The sequence below is a fragment of the Oncorhynchus mykiss genome, chromosome 29, assembly GCF_057628025.1.
Source record: "Oncorhynchus mykiss isolate SJ-2025 chromosome 29, ASM5762802v1, whole genome shotgun sequence".
In the NCBI taxonomy this organism is placed as follows: domain Eukaryota; kingdom Metazoa; phylum Chordata; class Actinopteri; order Salmoniformes; family Salmonidae; genus Oncorhynchus; species Oncorhynchus mykiss.
The window spans coordinates 26,323,025-26,340,504 of record NC_143050.1 but is presented as its reverse complement, the minus strand read 5'-3'; the positions used below and the strand labels follow the sequence as shown (position 1 = coordinate 26,340,504).

The window sequence follows — 17,480 nt, the reverse complement described above, 5'->3', positions numbered from 1 at the left end:
GTGTGTGTGTGTGTGTGTGTCTACAGGTGTGAACCACCTTTTTGAAGATGGATGAAGAAACAATGGAGCTCCAGCAACAGACATTCAACTTATTGACTGGATATATGAGACTTCTGTAAAAACAACCTCATGTTACAGGGTTGGAAGGCGGCCATTCTGAAATCCACTGGAATGGGAAGATTCAACATTTCAGAAAACTGAAGATGACGGGGAAAATGATAATGATGTTTTTGGCAAAGGCTGCCAAGAACCCTAAGGCATTCTTGAGAATGTTGTGATTATTGCCTTTTTACTTCATGATCATAAACAATGAAGTTCTGTTAGCTCAAATAGTTCAACTTAGACCAGTAACATATTAAGTATCTGGACCAATTAGGTAGACTGTTGCTTATACTTGAAATCTGTGGGCCAATGGGATAATCTGTTACTAATTCAATATTTTACCTGATCCACAATAAGGAACCTTTGGACACAGAACACAACATGTCACCGTTTTGTCAGATACTTCCCACACAGACAGTGGAAGATGACATTTGAAGTGACACTGATGCCAAGCAAACAGTGACACCAGATGTTGTGGGGACACCAGAATCACAGTGACACCTGAGACGTGTCCAAGCCTCCAAGCCTTTCCGAGCCTTACCTGGGTCCCAGCTCATCTTCGCTCCGCCAGACGAAGTCTCCAAACTTCTCGTAGTGGGAGTTGTAGTGGTGCTGCACCCTGTAAAGCAGTGGAGGGGGAATCTCCATCAGAGTGTTGTAGGCCGTCTGCTGCTCCTTGCCACTGGTGTAGCCGTTGTACAGGTTATACACCTTGTCTGCTATCTCTGACACAGGAGGAGGTGGAAGAGGGGAGAAGTCATTTAGAAGACACTAATTTAAAAGACACAAGTTAACTTGTGATAAGGATATCATATTAAGGTGGGCAAGTCAACCCAAGATCAACATCACAAGTAAATCCTAGGTGCTGGTGAAAACCTTGGTGCCAACAAAAATGCTCAATTGGCCCAGCGTCGTCTGGGTTTGGCCAGGGTAGGTCGTCATTGTAATAAAATTAAAAAACTTCTTAACTGAATATCCAAGTTAAATAAAGTTTACATTTAAATAAATGGAGAGAGATAGGAATGGATGGTGAGGGGGCTGAATGGGGGGTTAGAGAGAAGGGGAAAGGAGAATGTGTAAAGGATGAATGCAAAGGTTTTGGGATGGACAGAATATAGGAAGACAAAATTAAGTGTGAAAGGGGTGTGTGAGAAGGAGTACCTTCTGCTCTGCTATCGTCTACCATGGGACAAGAAGTCCGCACTGAGACGAAGCTAGACTCTGAACGACTCCCTCGACTGTCCACAGCATATAGAGTGAACCTGAGAGAGAGAATTAACAAAGAATATAAATAATATTAGAGCTGACATCTTAAATCTGTTTACAACAATTAACTACCTTTTTTAAACCACATTCATATGTACTCTTACTGTATCAGGGAAAGAAACATGTTGCTTCAGCCATCCCATCCCAACCTTCTTTCAAAGCTAGATGTACAGAGTTTACCCAGTGTACCCGGCTCCTACACTTTGCACAGCATTTCTATAAGCCAATGTTGACATCCACTGAACTCTCTTTTGAAAAAAGCCACAACTCAGAGCCGGGTCAAGACCCAGGACTCAGGAGCGGGTGAGGATTCCAGAGGAACGATTACGTCAGTAAGTGGCCCTGCCTGGTACTTGAAGCTACAGCAGAGGACAGACCAGCCGGATGGCAGCAACGGCCATTACACCTAATAACTCCCTTAAATGGAACTCCCACTTCCTCTGAAGACGAAGTTCCTGCTCACATATTAAGGCCTCAGAGTACCTAGAGTTCCCCAGGACCTCCCAGTGGCAGTGGCTAGTACAATGTAGTGTGGAGAGATGGTCTCCTGCGAAGTGCTGTACTGTAGGTAGTCCAGTCTGTCTCATATAAGTAGCTTTTAGAGACATGATGGCTGTTTATGAGACATGAACTACCAACGTGCATACATGGATATGTGCATGTAAGGATGCTGGGATGTCCAGCCAGAGCTGATTGGACAATTCCAAATAAACCATACCTTGATGGTCCTTTGGCATGGAATAAGTCAAGTGGTACTTGTCATTCTTTGCATTCTATTTCTAGGGTCTATTCTTTAAGTTGAAATGGTGGATCATCGCTAAAAGTGTGTTGGGGAAGATTAATGAAAACAAAGTCATGTTCTAAAAAATTCCCGGTCTCAGCATTATTCTGTGAGCTGACTGTTTTTATTTACTTTTCTGTGAACCATTTCTGTGAACCATTATCTAAACTGAAAACAGCTGGGAATAGGATGTTCAGAAGAATACATACGTGTAAATTAATATTGTTCATGATTGAACATTCAAAACAACAAATACACTATATATACAAAAGTATATGGACACCCCTTCAAATGAGTGGATTTGGCTGTAGCAGCCACACCCATTGCTGACAGGTGTATAAAATCGAACACACAGCTATGCAATCTCCATAAACAAACACTGGCAGTAGAATGGCCTTACTGAAGAGCTCAGTGACTTTCAACATGGTAACGTCATAGGATGCCACCTTTCCAAAAAGTCAGTTCGTCAAATTTCTGCTCTGCTAGAGCTGCCCCGGTCAACTGTAAGTGCTGTTATTGTGAAGCGGAAACATCTAGGAGCAACAACGGTTCAGCTGCGAAGTGGTAGGCCACACATGCACACAGAATGGGACCACTGAGTGCTGAAGTAACTGCCTCTGGAAGAAATGTCAGCACAAGAACTGTTCATCGGGAGCTTCATGAAATGGGTTTGCATGACCGAGCAGCCGCACACAAGCCCAAGATCACCATGCGTAATGCCAAGTGTCGGCTGGAGTGGTGGAAACGCATTCTCTGGAGTGATGAATCACGCTTCACTATCTGGCAGTTCGACGGACGAATCTGGGTTTGGCGGATGACAGGAGGACACTACTAGCCCGAATGCATAGTGCAAACTGTAAAGTTTGGTGGAGGAGGACTAATGGTCTGGGGTTGTTTTTCATGGTTCGGGCTAGGCCCCTTAGTTCCAGTGAAGGGAAATCTTAAAGGTACAGCTGATGATTCTGTGCTTCCAACTTTGTGGCAACACTTTGTGGAAGGCCCTTTCCTGTTTCAGCATGACAATGCCCCGGTGCACAAAGCGAGGTCCATACATAAATGGTTTGTCGAGATCGATGTGGAAGAACTTGACTGGCCTGCACAGAGTGCTGACCTCAATCCCATCGAACATCTTTGGGAAGAATTGGAACGCCGATTGCGAGCCAGGCCTAATTGCCCAACATCAGTGCCCGACCGAACTAATGTTCTTGTAAATGGAAGCAAGTCCTCGCAGCAATGTTCCAACATCTAGTGGAAAACCTTCCCAGAAGAGTGGAGTCTGCTATTGCAGCAAAGGGGGGGACCAACTCCATATTAATGCCCATGATTTTGGAAATGAGATGACAAGCAGGTGTCCACATACTTTTGCTCAAATAGCCTATCATGCATTTTTCTTCCACTGTTTCACAATGCTATTTCACTGGCAGAGCTCCATTTTAATGTCTTGCTTTCTGTAAGTCTGCCTTTTGTTTGAAGAGCCTGTGTTTTAATACCACCAACTGAGTTTTGTTTGTAATACAGCCTGTTAAGACATTGTTCACATAGTTTGTCCGAACTTGTTATTCATCTAGAGAGATGTGTGGTATATTGGTATTCCCAAGAACCTCACAGAAGACGAGGGGCCAGAGTCCGTCCGAAGTTCGCTGTAGAACCTCTGCCCAGCAAAACAACACTGCATATAACAATCACATTGTTTAAATTATGTGGTCACGTCACTGGCCAGTGAATGGAGGGGGGGGGGGGGGGGGGGTTGGCAGGGTCTATTCATCATGCAATTTGTAAAGTTTAGTTTAGGGCCCTGGACGCAGCTTGCCAGCGTGTTGTTGTTTTTGGTTGTTAAAGTGGTTGGCATCGAAGACAGTTACTTTGCTCCCCAGGCTAATCACAGTGCTATTATGTAAAAAAATTAAGCCTCTCAAAGACCAACAGTGGGACAAAAGCTCTCATTAATATAGTGAAAGGAGACTACAACAGAAACTTTCTCTAGCCTTTGTGTTTTTCCACAAAGATCACCACAAAAAGTATTTTGGCTGCTTTCTTCCCCGCAGTGTTGTTAACACTACTGTCAGGCATACAACGCCTGTTGTGAGTCTCCCATCCAAGATCGAAGATGGCCGATCAGATGCGCTAGCTGGGTCCGGATGACTGGGCCTGTTACCCACAGTGCAGCTGAGTAGAGTGTGAGTGGATAGACTGGGAGTCTGCGGTGGCAGGCTTCACCACTGGCATCGATAAGGATCGCCTAGGAGAACAAAGAGAGCACCGTGGTCTGGCTTGCCACAAGCATGTCAAAACAGAGGGTAACATACTGGCAACATTCACCCAACCCTCCATACAATCCCTCTCTCTCTCTCTTACTCTCTCCATCCATCCATCTCTCACACCATCTATTTTGTATTTATAATGGATCCCCATGCTGCCTTGGCAGCAGTTAATCTTCCTGGGGTCCAGCAAAATTAAGGCAGTGATACTGTTTATAAAACATTACAATACATTCACAACACGCTGTGTGCCCTCAGGCCCCTACTTATCTACAGTACAAAATCCATGTGTACGTGTGTGTCTGTGCCTATATTTCTGTTGCTTCACAGTCCCCGCTGTTCTATAAGGTGTATTTTTATCTGTTTTTTAATGGAAGCCTCTCCAACATAATCCAGGTAGAATCAGGAATTCCCCAGGGCAGCTGTTTAGGCCCCTTACTTTTTTCAATCTTTACTAATGACATGCCACTTTGAGTAAAGCCAGTGTGTCTATGTATGTGGATGACTCAACACTATACACATCAGCTACTACAGCAACTGAAATGACTGCAACACTTAACAAAGAGCTGCAGTTAGTGGCAAGGAATAATTTACTCCTAAATATTTCTAAAACTAATAGCATTGTATTTGGGACAAGTCATTAACTAAACCCTAAACCTTAATAAATATTGTAATAAATAATGTGGATATTAAGCAAGTTGAGGTGACTAAACTGCTTGGAGTAACCCTGGATTGTAAACTGTCATGGTCAAACCATATTGATACAGTAGCTAAAATGGGGAGAAGTCTGTCCATAATAAAGCGCTGCTCTACCTTCTTAAATCAAATTTTACTGCTTGCATCAATTACTTGATGTGGAATAGAGTTCCATGTAGTCGTGGCTCTATGTAGTACAGTGCGCCTCCCATAGTCTGTTCTGGACAGTACAAAAAAAACTGAAAGAATACCCTGTTCTGAGCCAATTGCAATTTCCCTGTTTGTGGCACCTGACCACACGACTGAACTGTAGTCCAGGTAAGACAAAACTAGGGCCTGTAGAACCTTCCTTTTTGATAGTGCTGCTTCTTCAGGATCGGTGGGTTTCCTGCGGGACGGTTGAGATAACGTAGGCTAATGTGATTAGCATGAGGTTGTAAGTAACAAGAACACTTCCCAGGACATAAACATATCTGATATTGGCAGAAAGCTTAAATTCTTGTTAATCTAATTGCGCTGTCCAATTTACAGTAGCTACTACAGTGAAATAATACCATGCTATTGTTTGAGGAGAATGCAGTTTTGAACATTAAAGGTTATTAATAAACAAATTAGACACATTTGGGCAGTCTTGACACAACATTTTGAACAGAAATACAATGGTTCACTGGATCAGTCAAAAACTTTGCACATAGACTGCTGCCATCTAGTGGCCAAAATCTAAATTCCACCTGGGCTGGAATAATACATTATGGCCTTTCTCTTGCATTTCAAAGATGATGGATAAAACCCAACAAAAAAACCCGTAAGGAATTCAAAATTACAATGCTTGTCTTTCATAATTTGGTCAGATATACTTGGATGTGTAGTGTCACAGCTTGTTGCTGGCATGTCATGCCTAAGTTTGCTAATCTTGCCATTGAAAAAATCATTCAAGTAATTGGCAATATCAGTCGGTTTCATGATGAATGGGCCATCTGATTCAATGAACGATGGAGCTGAGTTAGTCTTTTTTCCCAAAATTTCATTTAAGGCAGTCCAAAGCTTTTTACTATCATTCTTCGTGTCATTTATCTTTGTTTCATAGTGTAGTTTCCTCATCTTTTTATTCAGTTTAGTCACATGATTTCTCAATTTGCAATATGTTTGCCAATCGGTTGTGAAGCCACACTTTTTTGCCATTCCTTTTGCCTCATCCCTCTCAACCATACACTTTTTCAATTTCTCATTAATCCACAGGGATATAACAGTTTTTACAGTCATTTTCTTAAGGGGTGCATGTTTATTACTAACTGGAATAAGCAATTTCATAAATGTGTCAAGTGAAGCTTCTGTTTGCTCCTCATTACACACCACGGACCAACAAATATTCTTTACATCATCAACATAGGAATCACTACAAAACGTATTGTATAACCTCATATACACTATATTAGGCCCAGCCAGGATTGATTTGCACTTTTCGAAACCAAAATACGTTTATCTCTAGAAGACAGAACGCAACTCCTTCCTGAGCGGTATGACGGCTGTGTGGTCCCATGGTGTTTATACTTGCGTACTATTGTTTGTACAAATGAACGCGGTACCTTCAGGCGTTTGGAAATTGCTCTCAAGGATGAACCAGACTTATGGAGGTCTACAATTTTTTTTGAGGCCTTGGCTGATTTATTTTGATTTTCCCATGATGTCAAGCAAAGAGGCACTGAGTTTGAAGGTAGGCCTTGAAATGCATCCACGGGTACACCTCCAATTGACTCAAATTATGTCAATTAGCCTATCAGAAGCTTCTAAAGCCATGAAATAATTTTCTGGAATTTTCCAAGCTTTTTCAAGGCACAGTCTACTTAGTGTATGTAAACTTCTGACCCACTGGAACTGTGATACAGTGAATATAAGTGAAATAATCTGTCTGTAAACAATTGGTAGAAAAATTCCATGTCCCAACTGACTTGCCAAAACTATAGTTTGTTAACAAGAAATTTGTGGAGTGGTTGAAAAACAAGTTTTAATGACTCCAACCTAAGTGTATGTAAACTTCCGACTTCAACTGTATTTGGCTAAGGTGTATGTAAACTTCCGACTGTATTTTGAGCATTTTTCTTCTGGGATGCTTACTTGTTTTCATTGCTTTACTGGGAATATTGTGTCTACCAACGTCCCTGGTATAATGTACATTTGCTGAAGCATTATGACAAATCAGCTTCACAATGGTAGAGATTAACTGAGCTGGGCTTGGGTCATTGATAAGCCATTGTCTCAACACAGCCTTATAATGCTGTGAAATGATCCAGGAACCCAAATAATTTAGGTGGATACCATCCTACTTATAAAATGTGTTTTGTTTCCAAAAGGTATCGAATTTGTCAACAAAATGTACACCCATTGAACTTCAATAGTCACGTAGCCAGTTGTGAAGAGAAATAATCCTGCTAAACCGTTCAATGACACGATTCAGAGAGGGCACACAGCCAGAAATGATTGGTATTTTATTTGTTTCTAGCAGAGAGTCAATCAGCTCTTTAAAATCCAGTTTCAACTGTTCAGAGCTGCCTGTCATAATGTCATTAAAGCCCACACGGACTATGATAGAATCGATTTCCATGTTCTGTTGTAGTATATTCAGGAGCAGCTTGGTAATATAATTTATACAAGCTCCGGGATAAGACATTGTTCTTGCACCAGGAACGGTCACATTTCTTACCATGGAACTGCCCAAAATCACGGGTGGCGAGAAGGACGAGGAAAACTGCCCACTCCTACACTTCACAGGATTCGGAGAACCCTTTATGGACGGGCGAGAGGCAGGATAACTTGCCTCTCTGATTTCCTTTGTCTTTTCCTATCGTTCTCTCCCTTGCTCCCCTCAAAAGCTGTCTGGCTACTACTTGGTTGTTTGTCATCCCATGGTTTTGTCCCTGTACTATCATTTTGAAAGCTCAACAAACAATGAGGCGAACAAACGGTGGATGGAAATTTGTGTGAATTAGCAATGCCGCCATAAAGTAACGTTTGCCTTATAATTTAATGAGAAAGGAGTGAGAGAGAGAGAGGGGGGAGAGAGAGAGAGTCATAGAGAGAGGAAGAAGGAAAGTTGAGAGGAGACAGAAAGAGGAAAAGGGAAGAGAGAGAGAGAGATAGAGAGAGGTGGGGTAGGGAAGAGAAAGAAAGAGAGCAATTATGGTAGTATTTCTGGCATGCAAGGGAGAGGGGAAGCCAGGCAGCCTAGAGATTCATGGTCGATGACATCAGACGTTGGGTCGAGATCAGTTGAGCCGGTCCACAAATCAATCAACTGCACCAGGAGAATATAATTCCTGAGTGACCCAAGAATTTACGGCCACAAAACAAATTTACGACTTTGATTTAAAATCTCGGGTCAGGTCTGTAAGAAAGGACTCACCGCGCTAACAATGTAATATACTTTCTCTACTCCCTTTTCTATCAATTACAGGTTAACTTTATATACTGACTGCTGGCAACTGCACATATCACTGGAGGCTTGAGCAGAAATATGATTATACTACCGTAGCAGTGCCATATGCATTTTCTATCTATATCTTAACTAAAGCTACGTCTACACGTGTTGTGATTAGGTGATTTTAAGTGACTAACATGAAATCACCCAATAAAAGACATGTCTTCAGAACAAAAAAGGGAAAAGTTAAAATATGTAATTTGCACCAATAAATAAGCCTTTTTTGTGTTTTATCTCTCTAAGCTCTGCCATAAAATGGATTGCTCATTCGGGTTTTCTGTACAAGCAAATGGTTTGGACTTGACATAAGCAGGGTTGGCAGCTTATTTTCTATGCAATCTGTTTAAGTTACAAGCTACCTGTTCAGAATTGTAATCAGTAAAGTAATTTTTGGATTACCCAATCTCAGTAACGTAATCAGATTACATCACTGGGTCCAAGCTCCCTGCCATCCAGGACCTGTATATCAGGCGGTGTGAAAGGAAGGCCCGGAAAATTGTTAAAGACTCAAGCCATAGACTGTTCTCTATGATTCCACAAGGCAAGCGGTACCAGTACATCAAGTCTGACACCAACAGGCTCCTGAACAGCTTCTATCCCCAAGCAATAAGACTGCTAAATAGCTAACAGAATGGCTACACAGACTTTATGAGTTGACACTTGTATTTAATTTTTATTTTTGCAATGTCTCTATGTAATCACAGGGCCCTACATATTCACACACATTGGCACTCAAACACCCATAAACACTCACTCCATAATTTGCTCACACACACATAATATGCACATACACTTATACTGACTCTATACACACACACACACACACACACACACACACACACACACACACACACACACACACACACACACACACACACACATATAATCTTCATATATGCTGCTGCTACTATGTTTATCATATCGCCTGATGCCTACTGACCTATACACATCCACCTCTATCGATCCAGTATCCCTGCACATTGTAAATATGGTAATGGTACTGACCCTGTATAGAGTATAATGAGTTACTTTATCATGTTCTTCTGATTTCTTATTTGTATTTCTCCTGTGTTATGTTATTTCCTTATGTTATTTCTAGCATTACAATGATATTGATTCAAATCAAATCAAACTGTCTTTGTCACATGCGCCGAATAACAACAAGTGTAGATCTTACCGTGAAATGCTTACTTACAAGCCCTTAACCAACAGTGCAGTTCAAGAAGAGTTACACAAATATTTACCAAATAAACTAAAGTAAAAAATAATAAAAAGTAACACAACAAAATAACAATAACGAGGCTATATACAGGGGGTACCGGTATCGAGTCAATGTGCGGGGGTACAGGTTAGTTGAGGTCATTTGTACATGTAGTTAGGGGTGAAGTGACTATGCATAGATAGTACAAAACAAATGGGGGGAGGGGGGAGGGGGGGTGTCAATGTAAATAGTCCAGTGAATATTTGATTAATTGTTCAGCAGTCTTATGGCTTGGGGGTAGAAGCTGTTAAGAAGCCTTTTGGTCCTAACTTGGTGCTCCGGTACCGCTTGCCGTGCGGAAGCAGAGAAAACAGTCGTGACTGGGTGACTGGAGTCTCTGACAATTTTATGGGCTTTCCTCTGACACTGGTCCTGGATGACAGGAAGCTTGGCCCCAATGATGTACTGGGCCGTACGCTCTACCCTCTGTAGCGCCTTACGGTCAGATGCCGAGCATTTGTCATACCAGGCGGTGATGCAACCTGGTCAGGATGTTCTCAATGGTACAGCTGTAGAACTTTTTGAAGATCTGGGGACTCATTCCAAATCTTTTCAGTCTCCTGAGGGGGAAAAGGTTTTGTTGTGCTCTTTTCACGACTGTCTTGGTGTGTTTGGACCATTTCCTGTAGTCCACGATCCTTTGTCTTGCTCACATTGAGGGAGAGGTTGTTGTCCTGGCACCACACTGCCAGTTCTCTGACCTCCTCCCTATAGGCTGCCTCATTATTGTCGGTGATAAGGCCACTGTTGTGTCGTTAGCAAACTTAATGATGGTGTTGGAGTCATGCCTGGCCGTGCAGTCATGAGTGAACAGGGACTACAAGAGGGGGCTGAGCTTACACCCCTGAGGGGCCCCAGTGTTGAGGATCAGCGTTGCGGATGTGTCTTTACCTACCCTTACCACCTGGGGTCGGCCCATCAGGAATTCCAGGATCCAGTTGCAGAGGGACGTGTTTAGTCCCAGGGTCTTTAGCTTAGTGATGAGCTTCAATTTGCATACTGCCCCAACAGGTCAACAGATGATGCAATCGCCATCACACTGCACAGTGCCCTATCCCATCTGGACAAGAGGAATACTTATGTAAGAATGCTGTTTAATGACCACAGCTCAGGATTCAACACCATAGTAACCTCCAAGTTCATCATTAAGCTTAAGGCTCTGGGTCTCAACCCCGCCCTGTGCAATTGAGTCCTGAACTTTCTGACGGGCCGCCCCCAGGTGGTGAAGGTAGGAAACAACATAACTTCACTGATCCTCATCACTGGGGCCTCACAAGGGTGTGTGCTCAGCCGCCTCCTGTACTCCCTGTTCACCCATGACTGCGTGGCCATGCATGCCTCCAACTCAATCATCAAGTTTGCAGACGACACAACACTAGTGAGCTTGATTACCAACAACGATGAGACAGCCTACAGGGAGGAGGTGAGGGCACTCGGAATGTGGTGTCAGGAAAACAACCTCTCACTCAACGTCAACAAAACAAAGGAGATGATCGTGGACTTCAGGCAACAGCAGAGGGAGTACCCTCCTATCCACATTGACGGGACAGCAGTGGAGAAGGTGGAAAGTTTTAAGTTCCTTGGCATACACATGTTGGATATGACAGAGGTCAAACATTTTCTCTAAGTCTTCACAAGGTTTTCACACACTGTTGCTGGTATTTTGGCCCATTCCTCCATGCAGATCTCCTCTAGAGCAGTGATGTTTTGGGGCTGTTGCTGGGCAACACAGACTTGCAACTCCCTCCAAAGATTTTCTATGGGGTTGAGATCTGGAGACTGGCTAGGCCACTCCGGGACCTTGAAATGCTTCTTACGAAGCCACTCCTTCGTTGCCCGGGCGGTGCGTTTGGGATCATTGTCATGCTGAAAGACCCAGCTACGTTTCATCTTCAATGCCCTTGCTGATGGAAGGAGGTTTTCACTCAAAATCTCACGATACATGGCCCCATTCATTCTTTCCTTTACACGGATCAGTCGTCCTGGTCCCTTTGCAGAAAAACAGCCCCAAAGCATGATGTTTCCACCCCCATGCTTCACAGTAGGTATGGTGTTCTTTGGATGCAACTCAGCATTCTTTGTCCTCCAAACACGACGAGTCGAGTTTTTACCAAAAAGTTATATTTTGGTTTCATCTGACCATATGACATTCTCCCAATCTTCTTCTGGATCATCCAAATGCTCTCTAGCAAACTTCAGACGGGCCTGGACATGTACTGGCTTAAGCAGGGGGACACGTCTGGCACTGCAGGATTTGAGTCCCTGGCGGCGTAGTGTGTTACTGATGGTAGGCTTTGTTACTTTGGTCCCAGCTCTCTGCAGGTCATTCACTAGGTCCCCTCGTGTGGTTCTGGGATTTTTGCTTGTGATCATTTTGACCCCACAGGGTGAGATCTTGCGTGGAGCCCCAGATCGAGGGATATTATCAGTGGTCTTGTATGTCTTCCATTTCCTAATAATTGCTCCCACAGTTGATTTCTTCAAACCAAGCTGCTTACCTATTAGAGATTCAGTCTTCCCAGCCTGGTGCAGGTCTACAATTTTGTTTCTGGTGTCCTTTGACAGCTCTTTGGTCTTGGCCATAGTGGAGTTTGGAGTGTGACTGTTTGAGGTTGTGGACAGGTGTATTTTATACTGATAACAAGTTCAAACAGGTGCCATTAATACAGGTAATAAATGGAGGACAGAGGAGCCTCTTAAAGAAGTTACAGGTCTGTGAGAGCCAGAAATCTTGCTTGTTTGTAGGTGACCAAATACTTATTTTCCACCATAATTTGCAAATAAATTCATAAAAAATCCTACAATGTGATTTTCTGGATTTTTTTTTCTTCTCATTTTGTCTGTCATAGTTGAAGTGTACCTATGATGAAAATGACAGGCCTCTCTCATCTTTTTAAGTGGGAGAACTTGCACAATTGGTGGCTGACTAAATACTTTTTTGCCCCACTGTATATACATGGGGGTTACAATCATCCCAGCTCTGCATATTTTGCTGCGAAGAGACAGAATCATTAGATCATTTGTTTTTGGTACTGTCCATATGTAGTTTGTGTTTATGGTCGCAGGTTCAGACACAGATGAAGAATTGCAACATTTACCTGGAGCTAACTCTGTAAATAGCACTGCTGGGGGATTTCAAAAGTCATAGTCAATCAATCAATAATATAATAATACTTGTATCTTTAATTTACAATCTGTAGAAACTATGAGAACTGAAAGAATCAGAACTTTTGTTAAACATCACAGCACAGTTGAAAAATATATGGCAAATAGAAATCAAAACTAGATAGTGTTCAGAGATAGATGTGAGGGGTTAAGTGGAGCTAAAGGGTGGAACTAAAAACAACAAGATGTATGTAATGTAAAATATACTATGTCCACAAAATGTACGTACAACAAAGTGCCTTCGGAAAATATTCAGACCTTAATCAGCCTTAATCTTAAATGGATTAAATAAATAAAAACAATACCCCACAAGGACTAAGCGAAAACAGGATTTTAGACAGATTTGCAAATGTATTAAATATAAAAAACAGAAATACCTTATAAGTATTCATACCCTTTGCTATGAGACTCGAAATTGAGCTCAGGTGCATCCTGTTTCAATTGATCACCCTTGAGATGTTTCTACAACTTGATTGGAGTCCACCTGTGGTAAATTCTATTGATTGGACATGATTTGGAAAGGCACACACCTGTCTATATAAGGTCCCACAGTTGACAGTGCATGTCAGAGCAAAAACCAAGCCATGAGGTCAAAGGAATTGTCCGTAGAGCTCAGAGACAGGATTGTGTTCGAGGCACAGATCTGGGGAAGGGTACCAAAACATTTCTGCAGCATTGAAGGTCCCTAAGAACACAGTGGCCTCCATCATTCTTAAATGGAAGAAGTTTGGAAGCACCAAGACTCTTCCAAGAGCTGACAGCCTGGCCAAACAGATCAATCGGGGGAGAAGGGCCTTGATCAGGGAGGTGACCAAGAACCAGATGGTCACTCTGACAGAGCTCTAGAGTTCTTCTGTGGAGATGGGAGAACCATCCAGAAGAACACCCATCTCTGCAGCACATCTCTGCAGAACCAATCAGGCCTTTATGGTGAAGTGGCCAGACGGAAGCCACTCCTCAGTAAAAGGCACATGACAGCGCACTTGGAGTTTGCCAAAAGGCTCCAAAAGACTCTCAGACCATGAGAATCTTTGGTCTGATGAAACCAAGATTGAACTCTTTGGCCTCAATGCCAAGCGTCATATTTGGAGGAAACCTGGAACCATCCTTACGGTTAAGCAAGGTGGTGGCAGCATCATGCTGTGGGGATGTTTTTCAATGGCAGGGGCTGCGAGAATAGTCAGTATCAAGGCAAAGATGAATGGAGCAAAGTACAGAGAGATCCTTGATGAAAACCTGCTCCAGAGCACTCAGGACCTCAGACTGGGGCGAAAGTTCACCTTCCAACAGGACAATGACCCTAAGCACACAGCCAAGACAACGCAAGAGTGGCTTCGGGACAAGTCTCTAAATGTCCTTGAGTGGCCCAGCCACAGCCCGGACTTGAACCCGATCAAACATCTCTGGAGAGCCCTGAAAATAGCTGTGCAGCAACACTCCCCATCCAACCTGACAGAGCTTGAGAGGATCTGCAGAGAAGAATGGGAGTAACTTCCCAAATACAGGTGTGACAACCTTGTAGTCATACCTAAGAAGACTCAATGCCATAATTGCTGCAAAAGATGCTTCAACATTTATTTTTCTAAAAAACAGCTTTTGCTTTGTCATTATGGGGTATTGTGTGTAGATTGGCGAGGGGGGGGGGGGATATTTAATACACTTTAGAGTAAGTAAATAATGTGGAAAAATTCAAGGGGTCTGAATACTTTCCGAAGGCACTGTAGGTTCAGAACATTTGTGAAACAGCACCGTTAAAACTATATGGCAAATAGCAATCAGAACTGGATGGTCTTCAGGTAGATGGGAAGGGTTGAGGCTAGCTGAAGAATGGGATTAAAAACAAACAAAAGTTAACTATTGTAAAATAAACCGTGTCTGTAAAATGTATATAGTATGTATAAGCTGGAAGTAGAAGCCCAAGTGTTGTTGTCCATTAGTTTACTCAAATTAGGGGAGGAGTGGTAGGGTTAGGGGAAAATAATAAATACAAATATATATTAAAAATATATATATATACAGTACATATATATATGAGGTATTGGAAATTATTCAGACAATTACATTGATGGAAGCCAAAATCTATCTGCAATATTAAAGCTGATACCCCCTAATAAAAATAAAGAAATAAAAAAGAACCAACCAACAGATACTGGCCCCTTGCATGTCTAATCAAGGTTGGAGTTGATACCGGATGTAATATCCTGAATATATCAGATGTATCAGGATGGAATGAAAGTAATGCAGGTTGAATAAGTCATATGAAATAGATATAGTGACTGGTATTGTCTAATAAATATTGGTCCAATAATATTTCTCAGACACCGGAACTTGTGAATTCAAATAGACTTTATTAACAAAGTAACAAGCCGAGCTGGTCCATGGATCAACGGTCTTTCCCAGCCTCAGAACACTCCTTTTAAACAGTTTTATCCTTACATCACATACATAGTCACTCATCTCTATGTAAATGATCAACTCTTTTTGGCTTCGCACCACTATTGTTTCTCACCCTAAGTTTGTTCTTTGCGGGGGGCTTTTCCCCACCTCTACAAATCATTTAACACTCTTCAAATCACTGACTCGATTATATTGGTGGCACAACTGTGACAGTTTGGATGAAAAATAATAGGGGGCCCTACCAGGCTGCAAGTACATTCATTATATAGATTATATCAGCACCCACCAGGCTATAGTCACAAGTACATTCATTATATAGATTATATCAGCACCCACCAGGCTATAGTCACAAGTACATTCATTATATAGATTATATCAGCACCCACCAGGCTATAGTCACAAGTACATTCATTATATAGATTATATCAGCACCCACCAGGCTATAGTCACAAGTACATTCATTATATAGATTATATCAGCACCCACCAGGCTATAGTCACAAGTACATTCATTATATAGATTATATCAGCACCCACCAGGCTATAGTCACAAGTACATTCATTATATAGATTATATCAGCACCCACCAGGCTATAGTCACAAGTACATTCATTATATAGATTATATCAGCACCCATCAGGCTATAGTCACAAGTACATTCATTATATAGATTATATCAGCACCCACCAGGCTATAGTCACAAGTACATTCATTATATAGATTATATCAGCACCCACCAGGCTATAGTCACAAGTACATTCATTATATAGATTATATCAGCACCCACCAGGCTATAGTCACAAGTACATTCATTATATAGATTATATCAGCACCCACCAGGCTATAGTCACAAGTACATTCATTATATAGATTATATCAGCACCCACCAGGCTATAGTCATAAGTACATTCATTGTATTGATTCTGACACTTCTTATCCAGGCATGCATCTGGATTACAATGTGTGTCTATTTATTTTTGATATTGACTTTTCTTATGCTATACAGCTGTGGTTACAGGTTCCTTTAATGCTTTTAATGATTCTGTTTTATATTCTGTTTTTAATATTCTACTGAAAGATCACCATAGTATCACTGTGAAATTGATTTTGTTTCTTTTTAGGAGGGTGTTGGTAGAGAAATTGAAGGCCATTTTTACCACGGCTTGAAATTGTACCAATTAAACCTAGAGATTATACTATAACATATTACGGGGTAAGAGGATTTCATGCCATGCGAGGAAAATATGATGTGAAATGCTATATTGACTGGTATTGCTGAATCGTCAGACAGCCTTCTACTAAATTCACTTAAGGCAATAGCTTTTTGGGAAATGGCGAAGGTATAAAGTTATCACCCATGATAGAGGTGTTAGGGATTTACTTCCTGCCATATTGCCTGTCTGTCGCGTTATATGTCTTGGTTCTGTGTCAGCGTGTCTGTGATGAGGGAGACATTTAGGGGAGAGGTAGATATGAACATGTGGAAGGAACTGAGGAGGATGGGTGGGAAGATACATGGTCTGGGGGAGGGGGTTGGGTGGGGGAGGAGGGGAAGGACTGTGTGGGAAAAAGTGGGGTGGGAGGGGTTGGGTGGGGCATCCTGCTGGGGGGTCTCCAGGATTTTTTGGGGTTTGTTTTGTCTGAAGTTTGGGTTTTTCCTTAACACCTCACACTGTTTATGATGTATCCATTTGTTTTCTATGTTAAACTTCTGCACCTTGCTGTAAATCTTCTGCTGTAATTCTTTGTATGTTCATCTTGTCATTTAGATAATAAAATGGTGCTCAATCAAATTTTTACCTTTGCTCTACAATAAAACATATTTGAGTTAGTAGATATTGCAAGCACTAAACCACAGTGCCATCAGAAAGTATTCAGACCCCTTGACTTTTTCCACATTTTGTTATGTTACAGCCTTATTCTATAATGGATTAAATAAATAAAAATCCTGAGCAATCTACACACATTACCCCATAATGACAAAGTGAAAAGAGGTTGTTAGACATGTTTGCAAATGTATAAAAAAAACCCAGAAAAACCTTCTTTACATAAGTATTCAGACCCTTTGCTATGAGACTCG

General features: G+C 41.9%; 1 protein-coding gene across 1 annotated transcript in view; it reads right to left on the bottom strand.

Annotated features, from left to right (window-relative positions):
• Positions 1-17,480, bottom strand: part of LOC110509815 (astrotactin-2) — a 471,341-nt gene that overhangs the window by 6,492 nt on the left and 447,369 nt on the right. Inside the window, exons 21-22 of the mRNA XM_036967227.2 lie at positions 1,264-1,364; positions 644-827 (exon numbers count right to left, since the gene is read on the bottom strand). Coding sequence (XP_036823122.2) covers positions 644-827; positions 1,264-1,364 — 285 coding nt within the window. The remainder of the gene's footprint in view (positions 1-643; positions 828-1,263; positions 1,365-17,480) is intronic.